At 38.1% G+C, this 24,911-nt stretch overlaps 2 protein-coding genes across 4 annotated transcripts; one reads left to right on the top strand and one right to left on the bottom strand.

The window, feature by feature from the left end:
* The first annotated feature begins 1,018 nt into the window (after window positions 1-1,018).
* On the top strand, window positions 1,019-21,369 carry LOC119081602 (serine/threonine-protein kinase Smg1). The gene is made up of 7 exons (XM_037190641.1): window positions 1,019-4,227; window positions 4,287-4,493; window positions 4,559-7,920; window positions 16,468-16,739; window positions 16,803-18,363; window positions 18,429-19,920; window positions 19,988-21,369. Exons 1-7 carry the CDS (start codon window positions 1,155-1,157, stop codon window positions 20,179-20,181), a joined length of 10,161 nt encoding a protein of 3,386 aa, XP_037046536.1. The 5' UTR covers window positions 1,019-1,154; the 3' UTR covers window positions 20,182-21,369.
* On the bottom strand, window positions 11,715-15,084 carry LOC119082345 (D(2) dopamine receptor). 3 transcript variants are annotated; one of them, XM_037191863.1, is made up of 4 exons: window positions 14,843-15,084; window positions 12,925-13,701; window positions 12,463-12,760; window positions 11,715-12,400 (listed from the first exon to the last, which is right to left on the bottom strand). In XM_037191863.1, exons 2-4 carry the CDS (start codon window positions 13,350-13,352, stop codon window positions 11,864-11,866), a joined length of 1,263 nt encoding a protein of 420 aa, XP_037047758.1. In that variant the 5' UTR covers window positions 13,353-13,701; window positions 14,843-15,084; the 3' UTR covers window positions 11,715-11,863. The 3 variants fall into 3 exon arrangements, with proteins under 3 accessions (XP_037047758.1, XP_037047764.1, XP_037047771.1); XM_037191869.1 differs by having other exon boundaries at window positions 12,925-13,643; XM_037191876.1 differs by having other exon boundaries at window positions 12,925-13,643; window positions 14,855-15,084.
* Window positions 21,370-24,911: the final 3,542 nt, after the last annotated feature.

Genomic DNA, 24,911 nt, shown 5'->3' with positions numbered 1-24,911 from the left:
TGTGAAGCGCGCCGCAGGCAATTTTTTTGAAAATGAGACTTTTATAAGTTTATATATTTAATTCTGGTCAGGTCTTGAAGAATATTTCGGACATTTCGTACAATTTCGGACAAATGTGTAAAATTTCGGACATTTCGGACATTTCGGACAAGTGGGACGCCTGGTTGGGATACGCACAACAAGGCTCCACCTTTTGGGCGGGTCAGGTACCTTGACTTCCGAAACAACACAAATAACTGATATAAAAACCTTCGCTTGAGTACGAATTCTTAGGAAAAGTACTTTTTCTGTTCTCTATTTTCTTGTAAATTTGCGGCCAGATTTTAATTCAACAATAAATCATAAATAGACAAGGACTCGTGTGAATTACAGCCCTCGCTCCGCTCTGCCTGCAAACTTCGCACTCGTGTAAGTTGTCTATTGTTCAGTTTCTTAGTCTTATTGCTAACGCTCATGTGTCATTCCATACATTTGAATAACGATTCAGAAAATGGTTTTTCATTAAATATTTTATGCCATGACGTGAAATCTGCTACTCTTGCCCGTGATAGCTGACTATCACCGTTATAGAAAACTATCATGCGTGATAGCTGACTTTCCATCACCGTGATAGCTGACTTTCACCTGACTATCCCTGACTATAGCCAACTATCACCGTGTTAGCTGACTATCATGCGTGATAGATGGATACAACTAACCGACAAAATCAAATTCCATTAAAGTAATCTTTTTCGATTGATTGAATTTCCAACAGTGGAAAATACTGTTTTTCTGGTATTTTCCGTCATAAGATCCTGACTTACAGTCAAGGCAATAAGTATGGGCAGTTTTTGTAGCCGTTTTTATTTTCATGCGAAGATTGAACTTGTCTTTTCTAACAATAATTTCGTTTCACCGCTCTTTACCGTTGAAAATTACTGTTATCCCCTCATAATGAACCGAACAACGGAACAATGTGAGAGATATTCTTACTGGGACCGTTCGAATTGACATGTTTTGTCATTAATGACATCAAAAAGATCATTCGCATTTAGCAAATGTTGTTATATTATATATTGCCAAAAGGTAACGAATTTTTTTTAACAAATCGAGCGAAAAACAATACTTGAAACTATCTACGATACTATTGGACTCGTTATGCGAGAACGAATGTGATGCTCAGTAGTGGCGCAAATTCAAATGAAGTGATTCTTCAGGCTGAAAGTGGTGAAACAGAAGTGACTAAAAATGGATTGTTTAAGGATGATTTAAAGGATTCATTTACCGACAAAATGACACGTACGTTGATACTAAATGCAAAGGAACCCAAGTTAATAGAGAAAACGCATCTCGATCAGCCAACGGAGAGCGGGAGCTTGTCGAACCTCTCCGACCGTAACGCTGGGAATATCAACACGAGTACCGTTGTCAAAACGAGAAATTACAATAAGAAAGGTGATTTCGGCGATAGGAATATGAGCAATCAAACGTATCGCAATTCCAACATTATCAGTTCAAACGAAATGTTGAACATAACCTCAATTTCTGGAAAAAACTTCAATGCAGCCACTTTGCAAAGCAACTTACCGGAAGACATGCGAATATCGAAGCTGTTGCGTCGATTGTGCGTGGAGAAGAATTCGGCGAATGCATCGGATCTGTGTGGCAAATTGAAAACAGTCATAGTCGAACCCAACAATACGGCATACATTCGTCGATCGTTTGATATCCTAACCGATTCGATTGTTTACCTACTGAAAGAATGTCCGCAAGAGTGTTTGAATGATATTATTGACATTTTCGGTATGATGGGATATGTAATTCGACACGACATCACAACATACAAAACCTGGATCGTGAAATCGTACAAAAATCAACAGTTGCGAATTCCCGTTATGAAAGCACTACTCAAAACATTGAAAATGGACGCAGACACTCGCGATATGATGCCGCAAATTTTACCGAAATTCATCGAATTGTTGAAGGATTACCTGGATGCTGCCGAAAAGACCGAACTATTTGTCATTATCACGAAGACAATCAAACAGTTCAGTTTAAACTATCCGCGAGTATTCGAGCCACATTTCACTGACATTGTTGACATTGTGGTTGGCTGGCATCTGGAAACGGATCAGACTGACGAGTTTAAAGAACATTGCTCGGATGTGTTGCAAGGATTTCATTGGTTCTGGACGTTGGACACGAACTTTGCTAACAACTTATTGAGCCAATTTTTGGAGGATATCATTGCAGCGGAAAGTGAAATGGATGGACGTGCATCGCCTAGCTACGAACGGTCAACAACTCCCGAAATAAGTATCGCATCGCTAATTGGTGCCTTCAATTCGGTGATGAAATGTACATGGGAATCATCAGAGAAACTAGTGAAAACCGTCGGAAATGACTTGCTGATGGAGAGTTTCGAGAAAATTGTCACAGTGACGACGAAAATTTTACGCAGTAGTCCCAATCACTGTGTCATCGTCACCGGTAATGAGTTTGTATCTATAGTTTTGGACTGTTATGAGCACGGTATTTCGGCTCCGCACGAGGAGTTGTTTTCATTGATACGAATTCAGTTGGAGCACGTAAACATGTTCAGTGAAATGCAAATATCAAGCCTGCTCTACGTGATACTCAAAACATTGGTCGAGATCAAGACTGACATTCCGTTTGATTTTATTGCCGAACTGTTTAGCAGTGACTCGAATTTGTGTTCCTTCAAATTTGTCAAATCAGCGTGCATACAGGCTGCATTGACGAAAATCTATCATGAGGTGCTAAATTTGAAAAATATTTCCTTCTTACAAGAAGCTTACAAACACATCCTTCGTGACCTGGGATCCGCTTTCAAATCGCTAACAAACAACGCCGATATCAAATGGCCAACAGAGCTGCCACCGAATCTACCGCAGTATACAGTTCCTCAAGCCGAAATTATAATCAGTTTTTACCTGACATCGTTGTCGTCGTTGGCTCTGTCAAATTCATCCATTATTGCAATGTATGGCCTGCAACCGAACATCTTCGAACTGCTTGTGTTCGAACTACAAACGACAAATTTGAGCATATGGTCGCACCACAAAGACATCCACTATGTTATACTGACGTTCCTCTACGCACATTGTCGAAAAAACCACTACTTCATATCGACTAGTAGTTTGTTGAACAGTGCCAAAGTGTCAACGACTTTCAACAACTTCAGTCTCGAATCAACATCATCCAGTCCAACATCACATCATTTCTCTATGATTTTAACATTTCTGGACGAAATCCTCAATGCCAGTCCTCTGGAACGGCCACTGTCGTTGGTGTTTGATTGGTGCAAGGAACTTTTTTCGGAAACGTCTCAATATTCAGATGTATTGAGTAACGAGTCAAAATTCTCATCAATCATACACAGCATCGCTTTGCTGTCGGTCAAGGAGAGTAATGTGATAAAAAATGAATGCGCCAATTGTCTTGACGCACTTTATAACTTCGCCACGCTCAACGATGACATCTTAAAAGTCATTGCCGAAGTCTGCTGTGTGCATATGTGTTCGAACGATGCTAATGTTCGGGATCGATTCTCATACATCTTTTCTACGTTGCCGCTGAACGTGTCGCTACATCAAGTAAACGATTATACAGGCCTTGCTAAGGACAGAGCAAAGCATATTGCCTATTATCAACACTGGCACAATTCGCGACAGACACATGGTGAAATGTCGGCAAAATTTTTCAAGGAGTTCATCAGTGCTCTCGCTTTCAAAGACGATTCAGTATTCATCGAAGACATGCTCAAAGATATGTTCACCATGTGCTGGTACGAGGAGGAAGGAAATGCTGGCGAATTCAGCAAAATCGCTTTAAGTGATTTACGTTGCTTGGTATCGTGGGCGCAATGGGAAGCCGCCCAATATTGCGTAAATAATAAATTGAGAACATCGTTGGGCAAGCCACAAGAGACGTTCATGAAAATCGAGTCAATCATCAAAGAAGATGCCCGCATTTTAGCGATGAAAGAGAAGGCCCCGATAAAAGACGTGGACGCGCTGCTAGCCAACCAGAAACACACCAGGATCTTGCTGGGTTTCTTGGAGGCATTGGAAAAGGCCATATACAATGCATCAGAGGGAACTGCCTACGCTCTACCTGCACCAGAGAAACCGGCTAGAACGTTTTTCCATATAAACGCACCCACATGTAATGAATGGTTCAATCGTATTCGCACAGCTGTTGATTTGGTTGCGTTACATTGTTTGGGTAAGTCAAATGAATGAACGATTTGTCGACTTGATCTAATTGTAACTTTGATCGTTTAGAACCGGAAATGGTTATACGATATTCGGAATCAGTTCTGAAGAGTTTGGCAGCACAGAATAAAACCAGTGAGCCATTATTCGAACATACATTAATGTCACATGCCTGGGCACTACTACGCAATGGCGAAAGTGATGCTCTTTATGGATTATACGTTTGGACGAAAGCTGTAACGAACAGAAAGTTTGTTTGGGTTAAATATGGAGCTGGTAAGTCGAATCATGACAGAATTGATGCATGGGACAAATTCTTTATTTTTCGAAAATTATTTCAGAGCAAGCAGCGGGTCATCGCGACTCTGCGATCAGTGGCTACAAATCGATACTGAAGTCGACCGAAGAACCAATTTTAGACCGTCACATTCGAGATTTTATTGCCGATCAACTGACAATTTGTTACTTTTACCAATATCGATGGACAGAATTGCGTGATTTTCTGATCGATGAGGAGAAAACGCAACGCGTCACAATTCCACTCATATCGATAACGTCATCGCAATTGAACGACATCATCGAATTTATACAAACCCGAGACATTTCCGTATTCAAGTTGGATGACTGGGAGATTTTAGAAAACGGAACGAATGTTGTCAACGATTTTTCGTACCACAAGCTCATTTCTCTGGCAGAGAACACGCTAATCAAACAAGACTTGAATCCGGCATCGTATGACGAACATATATCAAGAATGTGCTCTTCGATTGCACATAGTTCTTTGCAGGAGTGTCTGCGTACAAAGTCACGCGAACATTTGAACGATGCGACAATTTTGAATCACCTCAGCCATAAAATGGTGCAGAAACTAACAACGGGTAAAACCAATTTGGCCAAATCGTTTTGTTTGGACAAAACATTGGGATCGGTGACTCTACTTCAATTATTCTGTTGGGCTGATTTTACTGACGACTACTCTGACGAAGCGGAACAAGTTCGAATCGATTTGAGCTTGGACTTGTGCTCATTATCTCGAAAAGAACGGAATTACGATTTTTGTGAGACCACGTTAACGAATTACTTTAACAAAATTGGACTGTCTGAGCAACTTGCTATACCGAGAGAAGATTTAAACTTAAAACGAATCTGCGAAGAGTTCCTGAAGCCATCGGTGGCCACCAATGTCGACTTTTACGATGAGAATACCACGAGAGCTGTTTACGAGACGGCTAAGTACATGTACTGTTTCCCGGATAAGAAAGAGACCGCAATCCAATTTGCTGCTTCTACTTCTATTGGAATTTGCCAGAAGATTGCGTTGGCATCTGATGATGAAATGTTGAGTACGCGAGGAAGAGTTGCCAAATTTTTATTGTCACTGTCCGAATGGGTTCAAGGAGAAAGTGAAAAGTTGTTGACCAACGATTCGATGTCACCGCTCAATACACTAGTCTCTCCGATGCCGGTCATTTCACCAAATTATGATGCCTGTACTACGTCGATGATACCAGCGATTGACGTTGCAGTCGGTAAAATAATTCAGTACAGCATCAAGCAATGTCCAAGTTTGGCCAAAGCGTATGGTGCCTTCGGAAGTTGGTGTTATCGATGGGGAAGAAAAATGGTCGAACAACGTACGGAACATGGTGATAAGAACGGATTGAGGAAATCGGATATTGCTGCAATCAACAATTTGGTACCGATGGCCTCGAGTGACGACATTTCGAACATAGTACAAATACTAAACACGCATCAAGTGGCATCTGATGACGAAGAGATCGGTGTTGGTGAAGCATTCTCTACCGAAATGATTGAGTCACAACTGCGAACTGTGCCGATTTTGGCTGACCTCTCGGAAGAGCTCATTCATTCAGTTGTTGAAATTTGGCGACAGGCACACAAGGCTGTTTACAGTTACTATGAAATGTCGGCCGATGCATATTTCAAGTATCTTCAATTGTCAACCAACAACATTGAATCAGATGAAAATAGCGGAGATTGCTCTGTGGTTACAGCTACTTTGAGATTGCTGCGATTAATCGTAAAACATGCTCTTGGATTGCAAGAAGTCCTCGAGGGTGGCCTAGCATCCACGCCAACGAATCCTTGGAAAGTGATCATTCCTCAGCTGTTTTCGCGACTGAATCATCACGAGCCTTACGTTCGGAAAAGGGTGTCCGAATTACTTTGTCGACTGGCTCAGGATTCACCACATTTGATTATCTTTCCTGCTGTAGTCGGATCAGATCAAGAAAGACAAATGGACATTACGGACATTTCACTGGCATCAATCGATCTCGATCAGGACGAAGAGGATCGAACCGAATGCAATACGGGTTTGACGTCGTGCTTCAATTCGCTCCTGGATATTCTAGTCAAACAAACACCGGAAACTGTTCATCAGGTTCAATTGCTCGTCCGCGAACTGAAACGCGTTACATTGTTGTGGGATGAATTGTGGTTGGTAGCATTGAATCAGGCATACTCCGAATGCGCCAAACGTCTGACAGTCTTTGAAAATGATCTGAAAAAGATGAGTGAAGCCGAACAGAACGAAAAAATTGCAGTTCTGTCCAAAAAGTATAAGTTGTTGATGAAACCTGTTGTGTTTGTGATGGAACGCTTGCAAGAGATTACAGCAGTAAAGCCGGAAACAAACAACGAACGAATGTTCCAAGAAAAATATTCGTCGATCATTGCGGAGACAATAGCCGCAATCCAAACGGACTTTAATTTAGCCAATCCGAACGAATCGTGGTTGAAGTTCAAAAATTTCTACTCTTTGCTGCAACAGCGTGCACAAAAGCGTTCGTCTTGCACACTAAAAATGTTGGATATAAGTCCCGTTTTAGCGCAAATGAAAAACACTGCCATATCGATGCCCGGTGTAGACAACGATACACGACATTCCGTTAACATTAAAGCTGTTGATAATGTTGTCCACATTCTTCCAACGAAAACGAAACCAAAAAAACTGGTTTTCCATGGCTGTGATGGTAAGCGGTATACGTACCTATTCAAAGGATTGGAGGACCTGCATTTGGACGAACGTATTATGCAGTTCCTATCTATAGCCAATTCAATGATGACAAAATCGGCAGATTGTAATGGAAACATCTCTAAATATCGAGCTAGACACTACTCCGTAATTCCACTTGGCGGTCGATCGGGACTCATTAGTTGGGTGGATGGAGTGACACCAATCTTTGCACTGTACAAAAAGTGGCAGCAAAGAGACGCCGCCAATCTAAAAAAAGATAAAAAACAAAGTCTCAGTCGACCATCAGAATTGTTCCTGAGCAAACTCGCTCCACTGTTGGCTCAACATAACCTGAAAGTAACCGACAATCGTAAGGAATGGCCATTGGAAGTATTGAAACAAGTGTTGTCGGAACTATCGGCAGAAACTCCACACGACCTCTTGTCGAAGGAATTATGGTGTTACAGCACCAATGCGGCCCAATGGCGACAAGTGATACGGAATTATTCTCAATCAATCGCTGTGATGAGTGTTATCGGTTACGTGATCGGTTTGGGTGATCGTCACTTGGACAATATTTTAATTGAACTGTCTAGTGGTGAAGTTGTGCATATCGATTACAATGTATGCTTTGAGAAGGGAAAAACGTTGAGAGTGCCCGAAAAAGTGCCATTCCGAATGACACCGAATTTGGAGGAAGCGTTGGGTGTGACTGGTATTGAGGTGAGTCCTTTTCTTAAAGAATTTTTCATTTTTGTTGGCGAAATTTTATTTTTATTGTCATACTGCCTCGTCATTATTTAAACAGGAAATTTGTGAGTGAATGTTGTTTGCAGAGCAGACTCAAACCTGTATGAATGAGAACAACTTGCAATAGCACTTACTAAATCCCTAAATTTTCAATGCAGTTTTGCTTCTTCCACTCCAAATTTCGATTTAAAAATAGAAGACACGTTAAAGTTATCTTGTAACGGTGGTTTTATCAAAGCTATCTTATCTGTATCCGCATTTTGTTGTTGTTTTGAACTATGAAACCCCCAAATGCTTTACTCGAGTGCATCTCTAATCTGACCTTAGTTGGAGTTTAATTTGAGGTTTAAACGAATTGAAGAACGATTGCTAATATTGAAGGTCAGTGTCAGCTACTTATGCGATTTTCCATTAAATACTTACCGTCTTGTTTTAGCGTATTTGCGTGGTGTTGGCTCACTATGTGCAGTGCAGTAAAGTCAGAAGGTTCATATAGTGGCTTGAGAAAGCAGTGGATATTCTCCCATTGAACAAGTACTGTCCTTAACTGTTTCCCACTTTTTAATAGCAATCGACCCTTTGCTTTGCAGCCTACATTTAGGCGAAAAATATTTTTGATGATTTCTCAGAACCAAAATCTGCTTTTTGAAAAAGTAAAACCATTAAGAGACACCGGTACTCAGCTAAAATTGTAGCCTACATTTGTGTGCCTCATATTTCATTTTTGATGATTGATTGTTGTTTGACCAGCTCTGAGAAAAGTGAGCAGTCAGGCCCGGACTGGCCATATGGTGAATTCGGGGAATTCCCGATGGGCCTTTTGGATTTTTGTATGAGAATTTTTAATTTGTGGGCCTTTTTAAATTGAGTTGCATGGAGCCCCCGATGGGCTTTTTCGAGCCAGTCCGGTACTGTGAGCAGTCTAGCGAAATTTTCATAAACTGCTCACGTTTCTCAGAGCCGGTCAAACTGTTACAACCAAAATATTTTCTGTTGAAAGCTACCACATTCCTGGTCGGAATTGCGGTCGTACATTTTTCAAAAAGTATTCTGATGGAATGGTATCGTCAAAAGTCAAAAATCCAGTATTTAAAAATCCGAGTCCCGATACCTCTTAAAGCACGCAAATAAAAAGTAAAAATTGGTTTGTGAGTCATAACTTAACCCACTTGGAGGAACTGTGTTTTGCAGTTTACATACATTTACACAATCTGCAAAGGTTTCTCCGAGTTGGATAAGTTATCACCCACAATCCAATTTTTCCTTTAAAAGTAACACATTTTTGCATGCTTTAATGATTTTACTTTTTCAAAAAATGATTTTAGTTCGGAGAAATTATCGAAAAAACGAATATTTTCCATTTAGGCTACAAATTTGCAAAATATTCATTGCTCTTAACAAGAAATGTCGCGTTGTCACACTATGTTTTTAATGTAAGTCTATACTGGACGTAAACATGCCTTACGACGATCTTTTCATATTAATCTCTGAAGAGCCTTCGCGGAATATTGTGTAAATTTTGAAAAGCCACAATGTTCGTCTATTGATACAAAATTTTTCTACCTGCCCCATGTGAAAGATGACCATTACAAAGAAATTTGCCCCTGCGAAAATGGTCCATTACATTCAATTCATTTTTTTGCCTATTTTAAAATCAATTTTCGCATGGGCCAAGTAGTAAACCAGAATACATTGGATATTGTCGCGTACTTCATTACTTCGGAAACAGCTTTGTGATACTCGCAAACTCACTCGTGTGTTTGCTTTTAGTTATTACAAGTCAAATCAAGTCTAAAAAGTTCAAAAAAAAAAATCAGAAATAACTCTACAAAAATTTAGGATTTTTATAAATTTTTTACCTACAGTGAACGACATCTCAAATGTCTCACTGTCAAATTTTTCTGAGAATTTTATTGTGTCATTGCAAATTCACAATGACATTATCTGAAAAAAATGACAGTGAGACATTTGAGATGTCGTTCACTGTAACTGACCAAACAGATAGCAATGTAAATGTGACAGATGCGAAATTTTTCTAATGTGGCAGCCCGAAAATTCATTCATAAATTTCAATTTATGAATGAAATTTGGAGTTGCCGTATCAGAAATATTATGCATCTGTCACTTTTGCATCGCTATGTAAATCAAGAGTAAGTCAAATTATTTAAAATATCCTATCACTGCCTTGGCATTTCTAAATAGACCTTTCTTCTCGAAATTTACGCGGGAGATCCTTACGCGATTCCATTTTCAACATTATATTAAGTATCCATAAATTCATTAATCTCAATCAGTCCGTTCTGTTGCGTATTTATAATTCCCTTCGGCAAAAAGCTTTATCTGCGACCAAGATTGGCATACTGCTAAATTAAATGTTTACAAATCAAAACACTCGCATCACCTGCAAACAAGTTTTATTGAGCGTAATTCGATCATAAAAACATCACGATTAGCTTATTGTTATTGTTATTAGTCATCATTATCGATAAAAGTGGCATAAAACAGTGTGTCGTCACAATGAAAGTCTCATGTAATGATTTAACAACAACATCATTTCCATAAAATGTATTTATAAACTCTCGTCTTTACGCACTTAACACAAAGGACATATTATATGCAGCATGAATATACTCATAAATATTGATAGAATCAATTTATGAATAATGTCACACGAACATTTTATAATTACAATATTTTTTCTATTTTTTTTTTTTGGTTAATAATAATCGCGCAACACCCATCGCCCACATATTTCTCTCTTCGTACACCCGTTATTTATAATCTCTCGTATTTTATTAAATAAAATAACTCGAAGTAAAAAGCGATATTTTTACGTGATAACAATGGAATAGAAATTATTTTGGATTAAACATTGCTGACAAGTCCATAAAACATTGGTGGTTCAATAGATGTAGTTAATTAATTTTTCGTGCGGGGAGACTGGCAGTGACTGATTGACGGAAATTCCTTATCAAATCGAGAGCCATATCCAATTCATTGGGGTATATTTGTTTTGACGGAAAAAAACCACCGTATCAAAGATTTTTCATCCTTATCGAAATGTGTAGCATGAGGAGGAGGGCCGGTCTTTCCATTAATTTTATGAAGATTTTTTGCGTCACCTATTCCTAGTCCATCTTCAGGACGTCGAAGCAATACAACGTTTCGTCAATGTTTAACAACTTTCAAAAAATTTTGAACCTTAGAACAGGAATTGCAGCTGGTGGGCTGGAGTCACATATATTATTTTGTAGCAATAAAAGTCGTAACAATTTTTAGTAGACACCAGTATCACGGCTTTCTAGTTAAATGGAACTCTTTGATGCAAGCTTGTGTTAAGTTGAGACGGTTGCTATCTCGGTAATTTTTCTTTTTCTGCTGCTCACAGGACTTACAGAATTACGCTATGGAGAAATTGGCAATTGAATATTTTGAACATTTTGGTCTTTACTAGACCCCTGTACATCCATACATAGACTTGGTAAAAGATCATGCTACTTATTCTTACGGCTTCCTTTCGATTAAAATGAAATATTACTCTTTGCGAGTCAAATACCATTAGTGCAAGACATATCCTCTGAGACGCTTTCCATTGTCATTAAATGAATTTTTGAAGTGTTCTAATGATGAGACCAAAATTAATTTAAAAAAATTTCTTTTGAAAGTTTTGGAAGTTTGATGACTGAGTCTGCAAGCGAAATCAAGAATGTCATATTTACAATCGCTCACCGTTGTCGATGAATATGCAAACAGCTTTCTCATATAAATATTTCTCTTTATTTAAAAACCATTTTTAATTTTTTTGGATGACAAGTTACGGTAAATATAAATTTTCCAAGTTCAGAACAACTCCACATATTAAAATGGACAACTTAGAACCAAACAATTTTCTTTTTACCATTGAACAAATATTTATTCACTTACGTGCTCCATCATGTGTTGCTTCTACGTCCACCATATCAAATTTGTTTGCTATTAAGTTTCCTGTAATCACTTTGCCCGTACTGTGTACAATTACAGTGAAACTATGTTTTTGCGATAAATTTTCAATTTTATCAATCGGTTCGGCACGCGTAGCTCGTTCATTAGCACTATGGTTATTATTAGCTGTCGTACAGTTTTTCGGATGTTCAATCATGTTTCTCTCGATATTTTGTTGCAATTCGGTGCCACTACGTTTACACGCTGTGTTTTTGGCACAGTCTGTGTTATTAAAATTGTCATAGTTATTGGGACTTTTACAGCGCAATAAGCAGCTGAATGCCTGACGAAAATTAGAATTTTTCCACGAATAAATGATTGGGTTCATGCCTGAATTCGCCATGGCTAAAGAAAATGCCGCTTTGTATATGGTCGGCGAGCTTTCTTCGAGAAATTGAAATATTTGTGCACATGCTACTACAAAATATGGTAGCCAGCAGACTGTAAAACACCCCATGATCAGTAGTACCATCTGAAATTTTAAAATTTAAATTATCGTAGGCGACTCTACCAGCATAGAACGTAGGAACATACTTGTACCGATTTCCAATCTGACCAACTTTCATTCGCACCACTGAACGACGATCGTAACAGCTTAACGTGCTTGGAGGCTTCACGACAGATGCGTACATAGAGTAAGAGCATAAATATCCAGACAGTTGAAAATATGGGTGTAATAACACCGGCCATATACCAGGGTGGTAGAATTTCATCAAATTCACATTCTTGTGCTGTTTTCCAATTATTCCAAAACATTGGAATCAATCCGATGCCAATTCCAATGATCCAGCCAATACTTATCAGACACGTTGCTACTTTTCGGCTGATGTACCTGTTTTATACAAGAGAAATAAATATTTTGTCGAAAAACAAGTCAAGTTATATGGGATGAGACTGTAGTGTACACGGTTTCATACAACCCAAAACTTTTTATTTCGTTTTAAATTCGTGGAATCTTAGTTTGAGAATTTGCCTGCCTTCTCAATAATGTCTTACCTCACGTAATGCAATGGATAAACAATCGCCACATAACGATCGATAGCGATCGATATTAAATTCCAAATGGACACCGTACATGCCATTATAATCAGGAAAAATCTCATCAAACATGTCGGCGCCTTGTTGCCAACACCAGATCCCATATAAAATACTAAGTGATATGGTAATGTCAATCCAACAACCAGGTCGGATATAGCCAACGACAGCACAAACATGTTCGATGTGTAACTTTGCAACTTTTTACTAAGTCTAATGGCCAATATTGTTAGGATGTTGCCGCAGAAGATGACGATCAGGATGATGCCATCAACGAACATCCAACTGATTACATCAGCTTTGATGTGTGATACACGATCGGCTGACGGTCGTATGCTGCCGTTTGCCATGACGGCCCCATATAATACTGGTTGAAAATCGCTTTCCATCTTTTCGAAAATTCGAATTTTCTTTGGTTTTGTTTTTTGGTTCTTTCGTTTTTGTCTTTTCAAATTACTTTATTTTTACAATGAAATACCACAAATTCCATATTTTTAATGTTGTTATTACAAACTGATTACATAAGGTCTTAGACATGCTCTGCATTTAAATAATTTTTGTTTAATCCAAACGCACTATTGTTACGAGCACTCTTTTGTTTACAAATTAGTTTTTGTCTCTTGCACAAATCGTTTTTAACTGATCTCCGTTGCATAGAACGACCAATTTTGTTGCATTGTCTTTTATTATCAACACAAAGTTAATTATTTAGTGTTATCATCTATTGAACAAACATCCCTATATCAATATTAAGCAATTCTAAGCTAAAATACGTTCATTGAATATAGTTTCAGGTCAATGTAATGTTATTGTAGGGTGCTGGGAACCGTGTAAAAATTTGCTAGCAAATTTATGAATGAAAATTTAAGTTTGCTTTCCTAACGAGAGGTTTTAAGTTTTAGAGGAGATAACATTGTTTTATGTTGGAGACGACGAATAAACATTGTTTTGACTGTGCTATGAGCTTCTTTTTCGCAATTTCAAGTCTTTGCAAGTGATAAAAAGTTGAAAGGTCCAGTTTACGTGTGAATTCTGTTAAGCCGAGGCGAAGCCGAGTAATATTATCACTGGAAAAGTGAATTATGTAATATAGTTTAGAATATGTTAAAGCCGTCGAAAGTTCATGAAATTCGATGAAAAGAACGATTTCGACCCGCAAGCATGTTAGACTTTTATGAGACTGTAATGGCCTCAAAGGCTATAAGGCAATGGCTTTCCGTGGAATATAGAACGGCTAAGTTCAAGTAAAAATTGGGGTAAAACATAGAAAAATGTCAATTTTCCATAATTTCTGGTCATCCAATGCTTTAGAACATTTTCTTATTTCGGTAACATTTTTCGATATCAATTGACTGATGTGCATGCAAAATATTCCGTATGTTTGTCATGTAAAAGAAAGAAGAAACAAAAAATTGTCAACGGCTGAATCATAATTTATTTAAATGCTATTTAAATGAAATGTGTAACTCAATGTAAAAGCGTGAATCAGATTTTTTTATGTGCAATCAGGGCAATATAAATCAGTGCAACTGCAGTTTTCGGTTTGCTTTTTTAAAATAAAGATTTTTAAGTTTCTTCATTCTTGTTGGTGAGTTGGATTTTACTTAATCCTAAAATATTTCGGTTTGAAGATTGTGCAGTCTCACATTTGACAAAGGAAACCAAGCAGAGAAATGTTGATTTCAGACTCTTCAACTTTCATTCGATGTGTTCTCTTCAATTAACCGAATTTTATCAGTCAGAAGACATACTGCCTCATCCATAACGACTAGACAACTGGCAATTTGAAACTATTTTCTATTCAATGAACTAAGGCATTGCATTAGTGGATCGACTCTAAATTAATCTAGAAAATGAATTATTTTTCTAAATTATTTACATTGTGTATTACGCTGCAGATTATCAACACTTTTCTTTTAAGTATTTTCTCCCTGACACAGGACTATTCAAATGATTCTATTTATATTTTGTGTCACAAAACAGTCAGTATCATCCACTACTAATACTTCAATCAATTTCATTTCAAAATTTTCAAAATTTATACTTTCACTGGTATCCATTACTCCCGTTTGATTCTCTAATAACCGTCCATTCACACACTCCGACTTATAACTGAAAATGAACTACGTTTCTACCATGCAGATAGCAGCGAAATCGTTTTTTTAGTCAAATAAAACTTGCGCAAAATGTGGATAAGATGATTGGGAGACTATGGATGTTCTAATTACGATAAACGTTAACTTTCGTGTGTATAATGGGCTTGAAATGATATGCGGATATATTCTGAGCACCGAGATTGTTTTTATTTGAAAATAATAAAAACCGAAAGTGTAATTACCACCTCCTGGTTATATTAACGATGGTATAACATTTCAAAACAGATTTGTTTTGTTCAGTAACTTTTTTTCATTTGAATAGTGATTCGGCTGGCGTTGATCTGATATTTTATTTACCAGTCGTCAATTATTATTTTTCATTGTGCTGAGTTGCAAGAATGTCCCTCGAACTCGATTTTATTAATGCAATCGAAGGGAAACAACCGAGACAAAAGTTCAAAATTATTTTTAAAACATTCCACAATTTTTCTGTTGTGTTACTTCTGGTCGAAGTTGTGAAGATATTTGGTTGGACTGTTGATCAGAACACAAAACGAAACGATTTAGGTCTACGCTGACAAAAAAATCTCACCTGTTTCTGGTAACTTTCTCTCCAGATAATCTACAATTAGTGCTACAGCTGTAGCGCCCCATACGAAACAGGTGAGATTTTAAACTCTTTTTTGTCAATGTAGTTGAAAGAATATTGTAACAATCACCTATAATGTCACATAGGGATTGTATGAGGGAAACTGGAAATTAGCATTCTTTTATCGTATTCACTAATCGCACAAATACCATGTCAGGAGCAGTACTCTCACAGTTCACAGTGATTGCGACACAGTTCAAAAAACACATCACAGAAACAATTTGATCATCCCATTTATCCATGTAGTGGGAAAACGCAATCACTCAATATTTTCGTGATGGTGCTTCGGTCTCCAAATACGAAATTCATTCATGTAAGAGCCGTTCAGACACAAATGTGACTGAAGATACACACATTCATTCATGATCCACTGATGTATGTATTCCACACAGTTTGTCAATCTATTCAAAATATTGGCATTTAACTCATTAGACAGTTTGCGCAAATGATGTATAATTTACAAGTCAACTTAAGTTCGAAATTATATGTAACCTTCCAGAACGTCTTGTATGAAGATATGACTTATAATTTCCAACTCATAAGTTATTCGTCATTTGCGCCAACTCTCCGTTATACTCTAAAGTAAATCACGGACGTGACATTCTGCCTACCATAGTCGAGCTAAAAATTTTGCAGAGTAATTTTAATTAAAAATTTTGTTAGTTTACGTCCATCATAATAAAACCTCTACTAAATGAGGTCTTGTTCAAAACTTCATTGGTTGGAAGTATTTCTCAACGATTTTTCATTCTATTCCAGGGTACATTTCGTCTCGCTTGTGAACATGTACTGAAAGCACTGAAACGTGGCCGAGAAACTCTATTAACTCTGTTGGAAGCATTCGTTTACGATCCACTTGTTGATTGGGCCGTCGGCGAAGATGGTGATGGTGCCTTAGCTGTCTCAGCTTACGGAGGGGACGCTCTTGGCGGCGATTTAAGACACGCCAGAAAACAGTTGGAACAAGAAGTAACCAGAGATACGCTGGCTATACGATTTACTGAAATTAAATCGGACTGGACGAAGAATCGGTAAGTTTTTCTGTCGTTTCGCGGCTGACCAGACGTTTTGACATAACTTTTGTTTAATCTTAGCAATGATGTGTACCATCAGTTGAAGCAAATGAAGAATCATCTTCAAATACTGCAACATCAACGCATCCAACTAAAACACATTGAGTCGACGCGAGGTACGCTATCAAATCAACTGGCAATGGTTCGTGAAGCCGAAGCTTTGGGTGCGGCTATGGGTAGTCATTCGCTGAACACGCTGTCGCAACGATATGCTGTTTATAAGCGAACGAAAAATGAATTCAACGCAACAAAACATGCTCTCATAGAGAAGTCGGAACAATGCTTCGGTCAAATTGCAACCTACAAAGATTACATGAAAAATATTGCCAATCATTTCATCAGCGACAACCTAATAGAATTGAATGACCTGGTCAACACGGAAATTCTGTCCGAATTCGATTTGGTTTGGGAGTTTTTAGAAAACAGTGCGCAAAATTTGATATTTCTTCAAGGTAACCAAACGAATAAAGAATTATTGGCGGCAATACATCAGCAAACCAATTTGGTGAAACAAATATTCGAATGGCTTGTACAATACGGGAATGTAGTCAATTGCCATCCACTTCGCTACATCGAACAACATCGTCTATTCCAATACGCTCAATGGTGCAATCACTTAACCGGCACCGAATCGGCCCAGTCCTGTCGCGATGTAATGGAACAATTTCAAAATTCGTTTGGAGAAAATGTTATTCCAGCCTCGGTACAGCAAGCTTTAACATTAGCGTTCAACCTACAGAATGTCGTTTCTGAGGAGACTATCAAACTGTCGAATTGCTACGAAAAATACCAACAGTCAATGGACTCAGACGAATCGAATATTATGCGACTGGACAATGTGCACAGTGATGCCAAATCGGCCATTTCACTGTTTTTATTGGAAGAAAATGGAGCGGTGCGAGCGCTTGAATGTGTTACATTAACCGCACTCTGTGATTTGAACAAGAAACTGTTGGTTATGGAAAATGCATTTTCTAATTCTGGCGATGCTTTGGTGGATTTAACCTTGAACGGCAAATGGTTCTTCGACGAATTGTTTGTTCTGTCTTCCACCATCACCGAATTGACCGATTTGATTTGCGAAAACGATACATTCGATTCTGCATTCATGGCCGCAGTCGATTGTTTACATGCATCGAAGGAGACGTACGCAAGTTTGTCGGACATGAACAACACTTTCGTCAGCAGCATCCTTACGAAAGTCATTCATGGCATAATATCGGAAGATACAAGTGTACTGGAAATGATCTCAGCACTGTCCAGCCTGCAAGACGGCCTTCAAACCATCCAAGAATTGCTAACGAACTTGCACTTACATTTACGATGCACCGTAATGAACACCGAATCAATTCATGCGGGCAGCATGGAAGATGCGAAGATTTTGCGGTTGCGATTGGATCAATTACGAGCACAGTTCGATACGAACGGAAAATCGATGGGCAGCGAATTGTTCCTATCGTTCATAAAATTGTTTGATGTGGTTGACGAGAAGCATAATCATTTGGTGTCACTGATGGGTCAATTGAACATACCAGTGGAATGGAAGAAAATCGATCAAGTCAAGGACTCCAGAGATCTGGCAGTAAGTGTTTCCCCATGTCGTTTGGCTCTTTTCCATCGATTAATCAATTTGCTTTTGCTCCTTAGGCTTTAATATTCAATCCATCGATACGTCCGATTCTGGAAATGATTTGCTCTGTGAAACGTCAAGAAGCCATGATCGAAATATTCAGTCAATGTTTGCAATTCGCCTGTACATATAAAGGAAATGGAATTTGTAGCACCTACGATGACGATGCATTGTCTCGCCCGTTGAAGAAATTTATTGCTGATCATGTATGGCGTTTACAGTTGGGCATTGCTTCGCATTCAATGGCTGTAGCGCTGTGCCACTTATTACAAAAAATTGGTCTAGACGTTCAGTCTGAGATCGATGTACTGGATGTTGGTGCCCGCAATAAAGTGTCATTGGAAGAGCTGTGCCGTAAGAGTGTCGACGGTTCGATCAAACGTGGCCAGTTTTCGAATATTGCCTTGAACCATGCGTCCACGTTGTGCATGAATTTCGATTTGTCGTGGAGGAAAAAGGAAAGCATCAAATTGCTGGAAGCGTCGGTGAAAAACCAAAGTGAAATTTTAAATAGAGCCCAGCTGCTGCTTACATCACTCATATGGATGAATGAAGAATTTACGGCATCTCAGACAAATTTTGCAATCGTTCCTCCGATCAACCGTACCACTCTCTTGTTACAACTGAGTACGTCGATGAAAACGGTGATGTCGTGGCAAGCAACTATCAAGAAAATACGCGAAGAGATAGGAAGTCTAGTGGCGGCTATTGTTCAACGATTGAAATGGGCAGCCGGTGCAAATCCAGCCATCATTGAATTATTCACGTCGTTTACGAACACTGTAAACTCGAATAAACTTTACTTCGATCGATGCGCGAAATTGGCTTCCATAGCAGTGAACTACTGTGACTCTGTACTGCACTATGAAGCGCTACGCTTGCGGACCACCGATGCATCGGTGCAGGATCAAATGTTTTTGAGTTTAGTATCTCGATGGGAGAAAAGCTGCATGCTAACTGTGTCTTGCGCTAATGCCGTATCACCGGCAGAAGAAGCTCTAGTTGAATTACTCGACCCAGAAGGTCCAATCGATCATGTTTGGTTGGGCAATGTGGCGGCATTGATTGACGACATGACCGATCAAGTGCAGAACGAAATCAATCAAGTGGAAAAGGACATTTTCACGTCGCAGGATAATCTCTACAGCGATGCACAACGTCTACGGACGTTAATGGGAATTCATCATCGAATGGCTGGCGAGGTGCGTACATTACTCCGATCAACTTTGCGTGTAGACGGACCGCACGTCAATTCGATAAAAGATTATTTGAAGAGATACAAGGATTTCTTGGACGTTGTGTCTGATTTGCACGGCAATGTTCTGAGCAAAGATTTTACCGAACAAATTGTCAATGGAACACTGGTCCAGATCACTGCGGCCCTGGGTGAATTACATGGCGTTTTCGACGATTTGTTTTCGTTTGAGAAAGACTTTAAGGATGGCGTCGAAGGTGAGGACCGGCAACAGGATAGTTCAATGATTAGTCCGACAAGGAAAAGTAAGAAAGGTAAGTGAGGATAGTTGTAGCTTATTCTGTCGCTTCATGAAACCAACAAAAACGTTTTTCCGTTCAGGTGCGCAAACCCAACAAAAGCGTAACGCATACGCTGTATCGGTTTGGCGTCGTATTCGAATGAAATTGGAGGGTCGCGATCCCGATCCGAATCGTCGTTGTGCCGTTCCCGAGCAAGTCGACTGGATGATCCGCGAAGCAATGAATCCTGACAATTTAGCTGTTCTTTATGAGGGATGGACACCATGGGTTTGAACGACTAAAAGGATAACATGGAAACAATTATAACGAAATAACGGAAAAACGGTATAACTCGGCACATTACGTTGGCCGACCATATTTTTTTGTGGTAAAAAATTGTTTAAAAAAAATCAAACAACAAAATCAACTTTTTGTAACATTCACACACCAACAAAATCCGCCAAACAAAAAAAACCATTCGCATTTGTTGTATGGGTATGTACGTTACCCACATGCAATACACAAAGTGGGGATAAGCCAATCCATATTCAAATCAAAAGAAAAAACTCAATTGTTCTAGCCGGAATGATTCGGTGTTCGGGTGTGTGAGTTTGCAGTCGTAAGTTTTTCTTTATCAACGTGATGTCCAACTTGGAAACTAAAAATTATAGAAATAAACAAACAAAATATCCAATTTCTGAAAACCAAACGCCAGACAGTTTTTTCGACAAACAATATTCGTGAGTCTTAATGTTACCTTCAAAATAATTACAAAAATAAAATTAAATGAAAGACAAAAGCGAATTTTACGGAAAACAAAAAAAGCAAAAAAAAGGAACAAAAAAAAAAACTCTCAAGAAATTGAGCAAGAAAAGCAAAGAAAAGAAGTACTGAGAATGACACTCATGGTTGCTTACATTAACGATAAAGTAGACGATACTAAAAAGGCATGGCCTTTTCTTTCTTCAAATTGTTAATCACATTTATTGCTTAAAATTAAACTATTTTCTGGATTTAGTAAACGAAATAGAATCGGGAAAATGCCTTAAACAGTCCAAGAAATTCTATAGTCAAGCTTCAGCTCACATAGTGAGAAAACGTTCATTTGTCGTTCATTTTGAGGTGAGACTTTTCTTTCTTCGTTGATTTCACTTTATGTTTATGTCTATCGTCGGTCATCCTTCCATTTTTTCATTATTTTTATTGAATTCAAAACCTTTCTTTTGTGCGATTCAATCGTTAACATTTTAATTAGGCACGTTCAAAGACGTCTCAGCACATCCCGCTAGCGTTTTTTTTTTTTTTTAATTAAAATATCGCTACAGTCAAGGACTCGATTTTGTCTTCATCGTTGGCACACACACACAAAGTATGAATATGAACTCCATCAAGTGAACGCAATGTTTATTCTGATTATTTTTCGTTTAAATGGCTGTGTTACACGAAACTTTGAGGAGCTCCGCAATAATTTTGCATTCCGAGGAATATGTCATTTGACCATCTCAGGTCTTAATTGTGTAATATGATGTTTCCCCGCAGAAAGGTCTTAAAATTTTTCATTTTGAAAGAACGAATCTTGCGGCCTGCGGATCGTATTGGTAATCTCATATATAGTGCATAAAACAGCACCATTTCGATATTTTACATGACCTGTGCCTAATTTAATTTAAACAAGCATTGATCCACAACTGGCTACAAACAAAACGAATCTTACTATTCCCGTTCATCACCTTGGGTCGTGCTCCAAGTATACACTTAAGGGACTCAATACTGGGTGGTTCTAGCCTTGTACAGTAAAACAATTTGTGGCAGCAACATCTAGTGAATATATATTAATAGAGTAATGTCGCGTCGTATAGACATTGTACATTAAATTTGATGCTAAATTACACGGTGTCGCCACAATTTCTAATGTAAGAAAATGGCATTATCAAGTATAGACCGAGAGCAGACATGTATATCACAACAGGGCCACGGTAGAAACCTATGCCATACACGATAAACGTTTGTTTTAAGACTTTTATTTTTGTCCCTAGAAGATCCCGGAGAATAGGCCTCTTGCATATCTCGACCGTCGCACATCGTGAAAAATCAAAAATTGTGACAAAAAGCAGGTCAGAAAATGACTAATGGAATTAAAAAAAAAAATCTTGTTTGAAAGCCTGTTGTGCCAGAAAACTCAAATTTTTGAAATTTTCAACTTTGTTTTCAACAGAAGACACCAATTTGGAATTTCTACGATGTATACCGGCCGAGATTCACAGTAAGCCTTATCATGTCAGCACTCTTCGAGAGTGCAAAAATAAACGTCTTAAAACAAAATTTTATCGTATATGGCCGCGGTCTGAGGTAGTGATATGCGTGTGTGCTGTAATAGCTCCGACTTTGTCAATGATGACAGAAATTTTTCTTAAAGTAGTGGTAGCGACTCCGTGTACTTTAGCATCAGATTTTATGCTGTCCCATTTGTATGATGCGGCCATGATACTCCTAATATGCGTTCACTGGCAACATATTTCCTAACACTTCGGTTAATCGTTAGCCTTAACAGTCACACACTCTTTGATTTTCCTTAAATTACTCACTTTATGTTTTACTTACTTCCCGACCAATTGTGATGAAGAACAGTTAGCCCGTAATGAAACGATCAAACGATGGAAAATGATTCATTTGCAAAAAACTATAGTGATCTGTGTACAACAAAGCTGGTCTCATTCGCTAAAATACGCTGCACCCTGTTAAAATTATTCGTTTGTATAATAATATTTTACAAAAGAAGAGTTTTCGTGTGAATTTTGTTGATCCGAGGCGAAGCCGAGGTCAATAAACACACGAAAACAAGACTTTTCATTTTTATCCCGAGTTATGTGATGGATTTTGATGGATGCGTCGAAAGTAGTGCTTAAAACATGAAAAGTACGGTGACGCATGTAGCATGAAAAAACCTTTTTTTGCAGCAGACAGAACTTCGCGAGTAAAACTTAAAATGAACGTTCTTTCTACAACATAATTAGCGAATAAGTTCACGTTGTTGATTTCTATAAAATCGACCTGATCACTAAATGAACATTCTGTTTCACGTCGTCCTTGACACCATTAATTATGTTTTTTTTATATAAAGTAATCCTAAATTTTCCATCATAATTTTAAAAATGAACATGATGCATGGTTATATGCATACGGTAACGGTATACACCTACCAATGTATGCATTGAAATTGCTGTAATTTGAATCGATACCGCGTGTGTAGTGGGACACCTTGATTCGAAATTTGTTTTATTTTGTTAAATAGTTTACTGTTGTAGATGATTACAGGGAAAATTTAGTTAAAACAAAAAAATCTCTACAAAATCTATAAGAAAAAATCGTTTTTACTTGTCCTTTTTGTTTAAGAAATTGTAATTGGTCATGAAATAAAAATAAATAGAAGGAAAAAAACAAATGTTCGTTTCCGTTGAATGGTTTCACTCACATCCACTTGGCTGTCTCTTAACAATGCATTAAACGGTAAGCTTATTTCCATATGATCTATAAACTACTTTTGATTAAAGTAATGTCTCATATTTGCTACAACAACGTCTTTTACTTCGTTTGTTCTAACATCTGTTTTTTTTCTATATAAGAAGACATTAGCTGGATTAACTCTTTAACTCTTTTTTTGACGTTTTTATCGACAACAGATGACTGGAGAGGTGACTTTTCTAGTCTGTAAGATATATATCGCTAGGAACTATAATATCGTTTACTTGTTACGGCAATATAAATGATCGATACGCTGTGTACACACCCGCCCTGAACAAAAATAAAGTTTTACCGAAAATGCACCCAAAAATTGATCGCTGTTCTGAATAGAGGGACCCTAGGGGAGTTCAAAACGATAGTCCGTTAAGCTGGACCAGATGCTTCCCCAGCCCATACAATTTTTTCCTTAGTTGTATGGGTGTGGGGAAGCATCTGGTCCAGCTTAACGGACCATCGTTTTGAACTCCCCTAGGGTCCCTCTATTCAGAACAGCGATCAATTTTTGGGTGCATTCTCGGTAAAACTTTATTTTTGTTCAGGGGGGGTGTGTGTAACAAAGCAACCTTAAATGTGAGGGCAGCAGTTTTTTTTCTTGGTAAATAAATGATTTCTGCTCTCTGCACAGTGCGTACGTGGCTCCAAATTTTTATTTCGACGCGGGTGAATACCAGACTTTCCTTTGGGTCGGGTTATAACGTCCCCACTCGTCGAAATAAATATTTTGAACCACGGACGTAATATCGATAATATCGTCCAGAAATGTAGTTGTACTTTCATCAAAAAAATGTAAGTATGGATCTTATGGATCAAGCATCACGCAAGTTTATTACCATTTTTAATCTAAAGGTGCTGTAAAGCCTTAGGAACTTTTGTTAAGATTTAAACTATCGGACCAAAACTAAAACTTTGCAGAAAAATACTGCATAGCGACCAGGACGACAAAACCGGACTAATCAAGAAAGAAATATCCTTTTTTTCATTATCCGAATTTGCGAAGAAATTTATCAGTTATACAGTTTCCATCACGACACTTTATGTGAAAGGAACAGTTAATGTTATTTCGCAACAATTCTTTTGGGTTCACTCTACTTCTTTCACAATCCTTAAAATTCAATTTCATACGAAACAATTAATTGGTGTTTAAACTTAGTGATGGAGTTCTAAATACTCAAAAATTGTAATGAAATTTTGAGACCTTTTTTGTCGTTTTGCCTTGACTGTACTTTGACTTAACGCCCTTAAAATAATATATTCCATCCGTTTAATAATTAAATCTTTTTTATTTTGTTGTTTATACTGTACTTCATACAGCCGAGAAAACCCACCACCACGACTTGTTTCACGTTCGTCCATTTAAAGTGAAACTGAAGTCCAATGCTTAAGTTTTGATGTTTGTGGAAAATAAAAAGCAGACCTTAGAATACGTAAAATTGCTCAAACAAGTTCTTTGTTGAAAACCCACACGAAAAATTCGATGATGATCTACCACGACGGGAGTGGAG

Source organism: Bradysia coprophila, chromosome X (genome assembly GCF_014529535.1).
Source record: "Bradysia coprophila strain Holo2 chromosome X, BU_Bcop_v1, whole genome shotgun sequence".
Classification (NCBI taxonomy): domain Eukaryota; kingdom Metazoa; phylum Arthropoda; class Insecta; order Diptera; family Sciaridae; genus Bradysia; species Bradysia coprophila.
The sequence above is the reverse complement of the archived record's forward strand: the minus strand, read 5'-3'. Positions and strand labels throughout refer to the sequence as shown.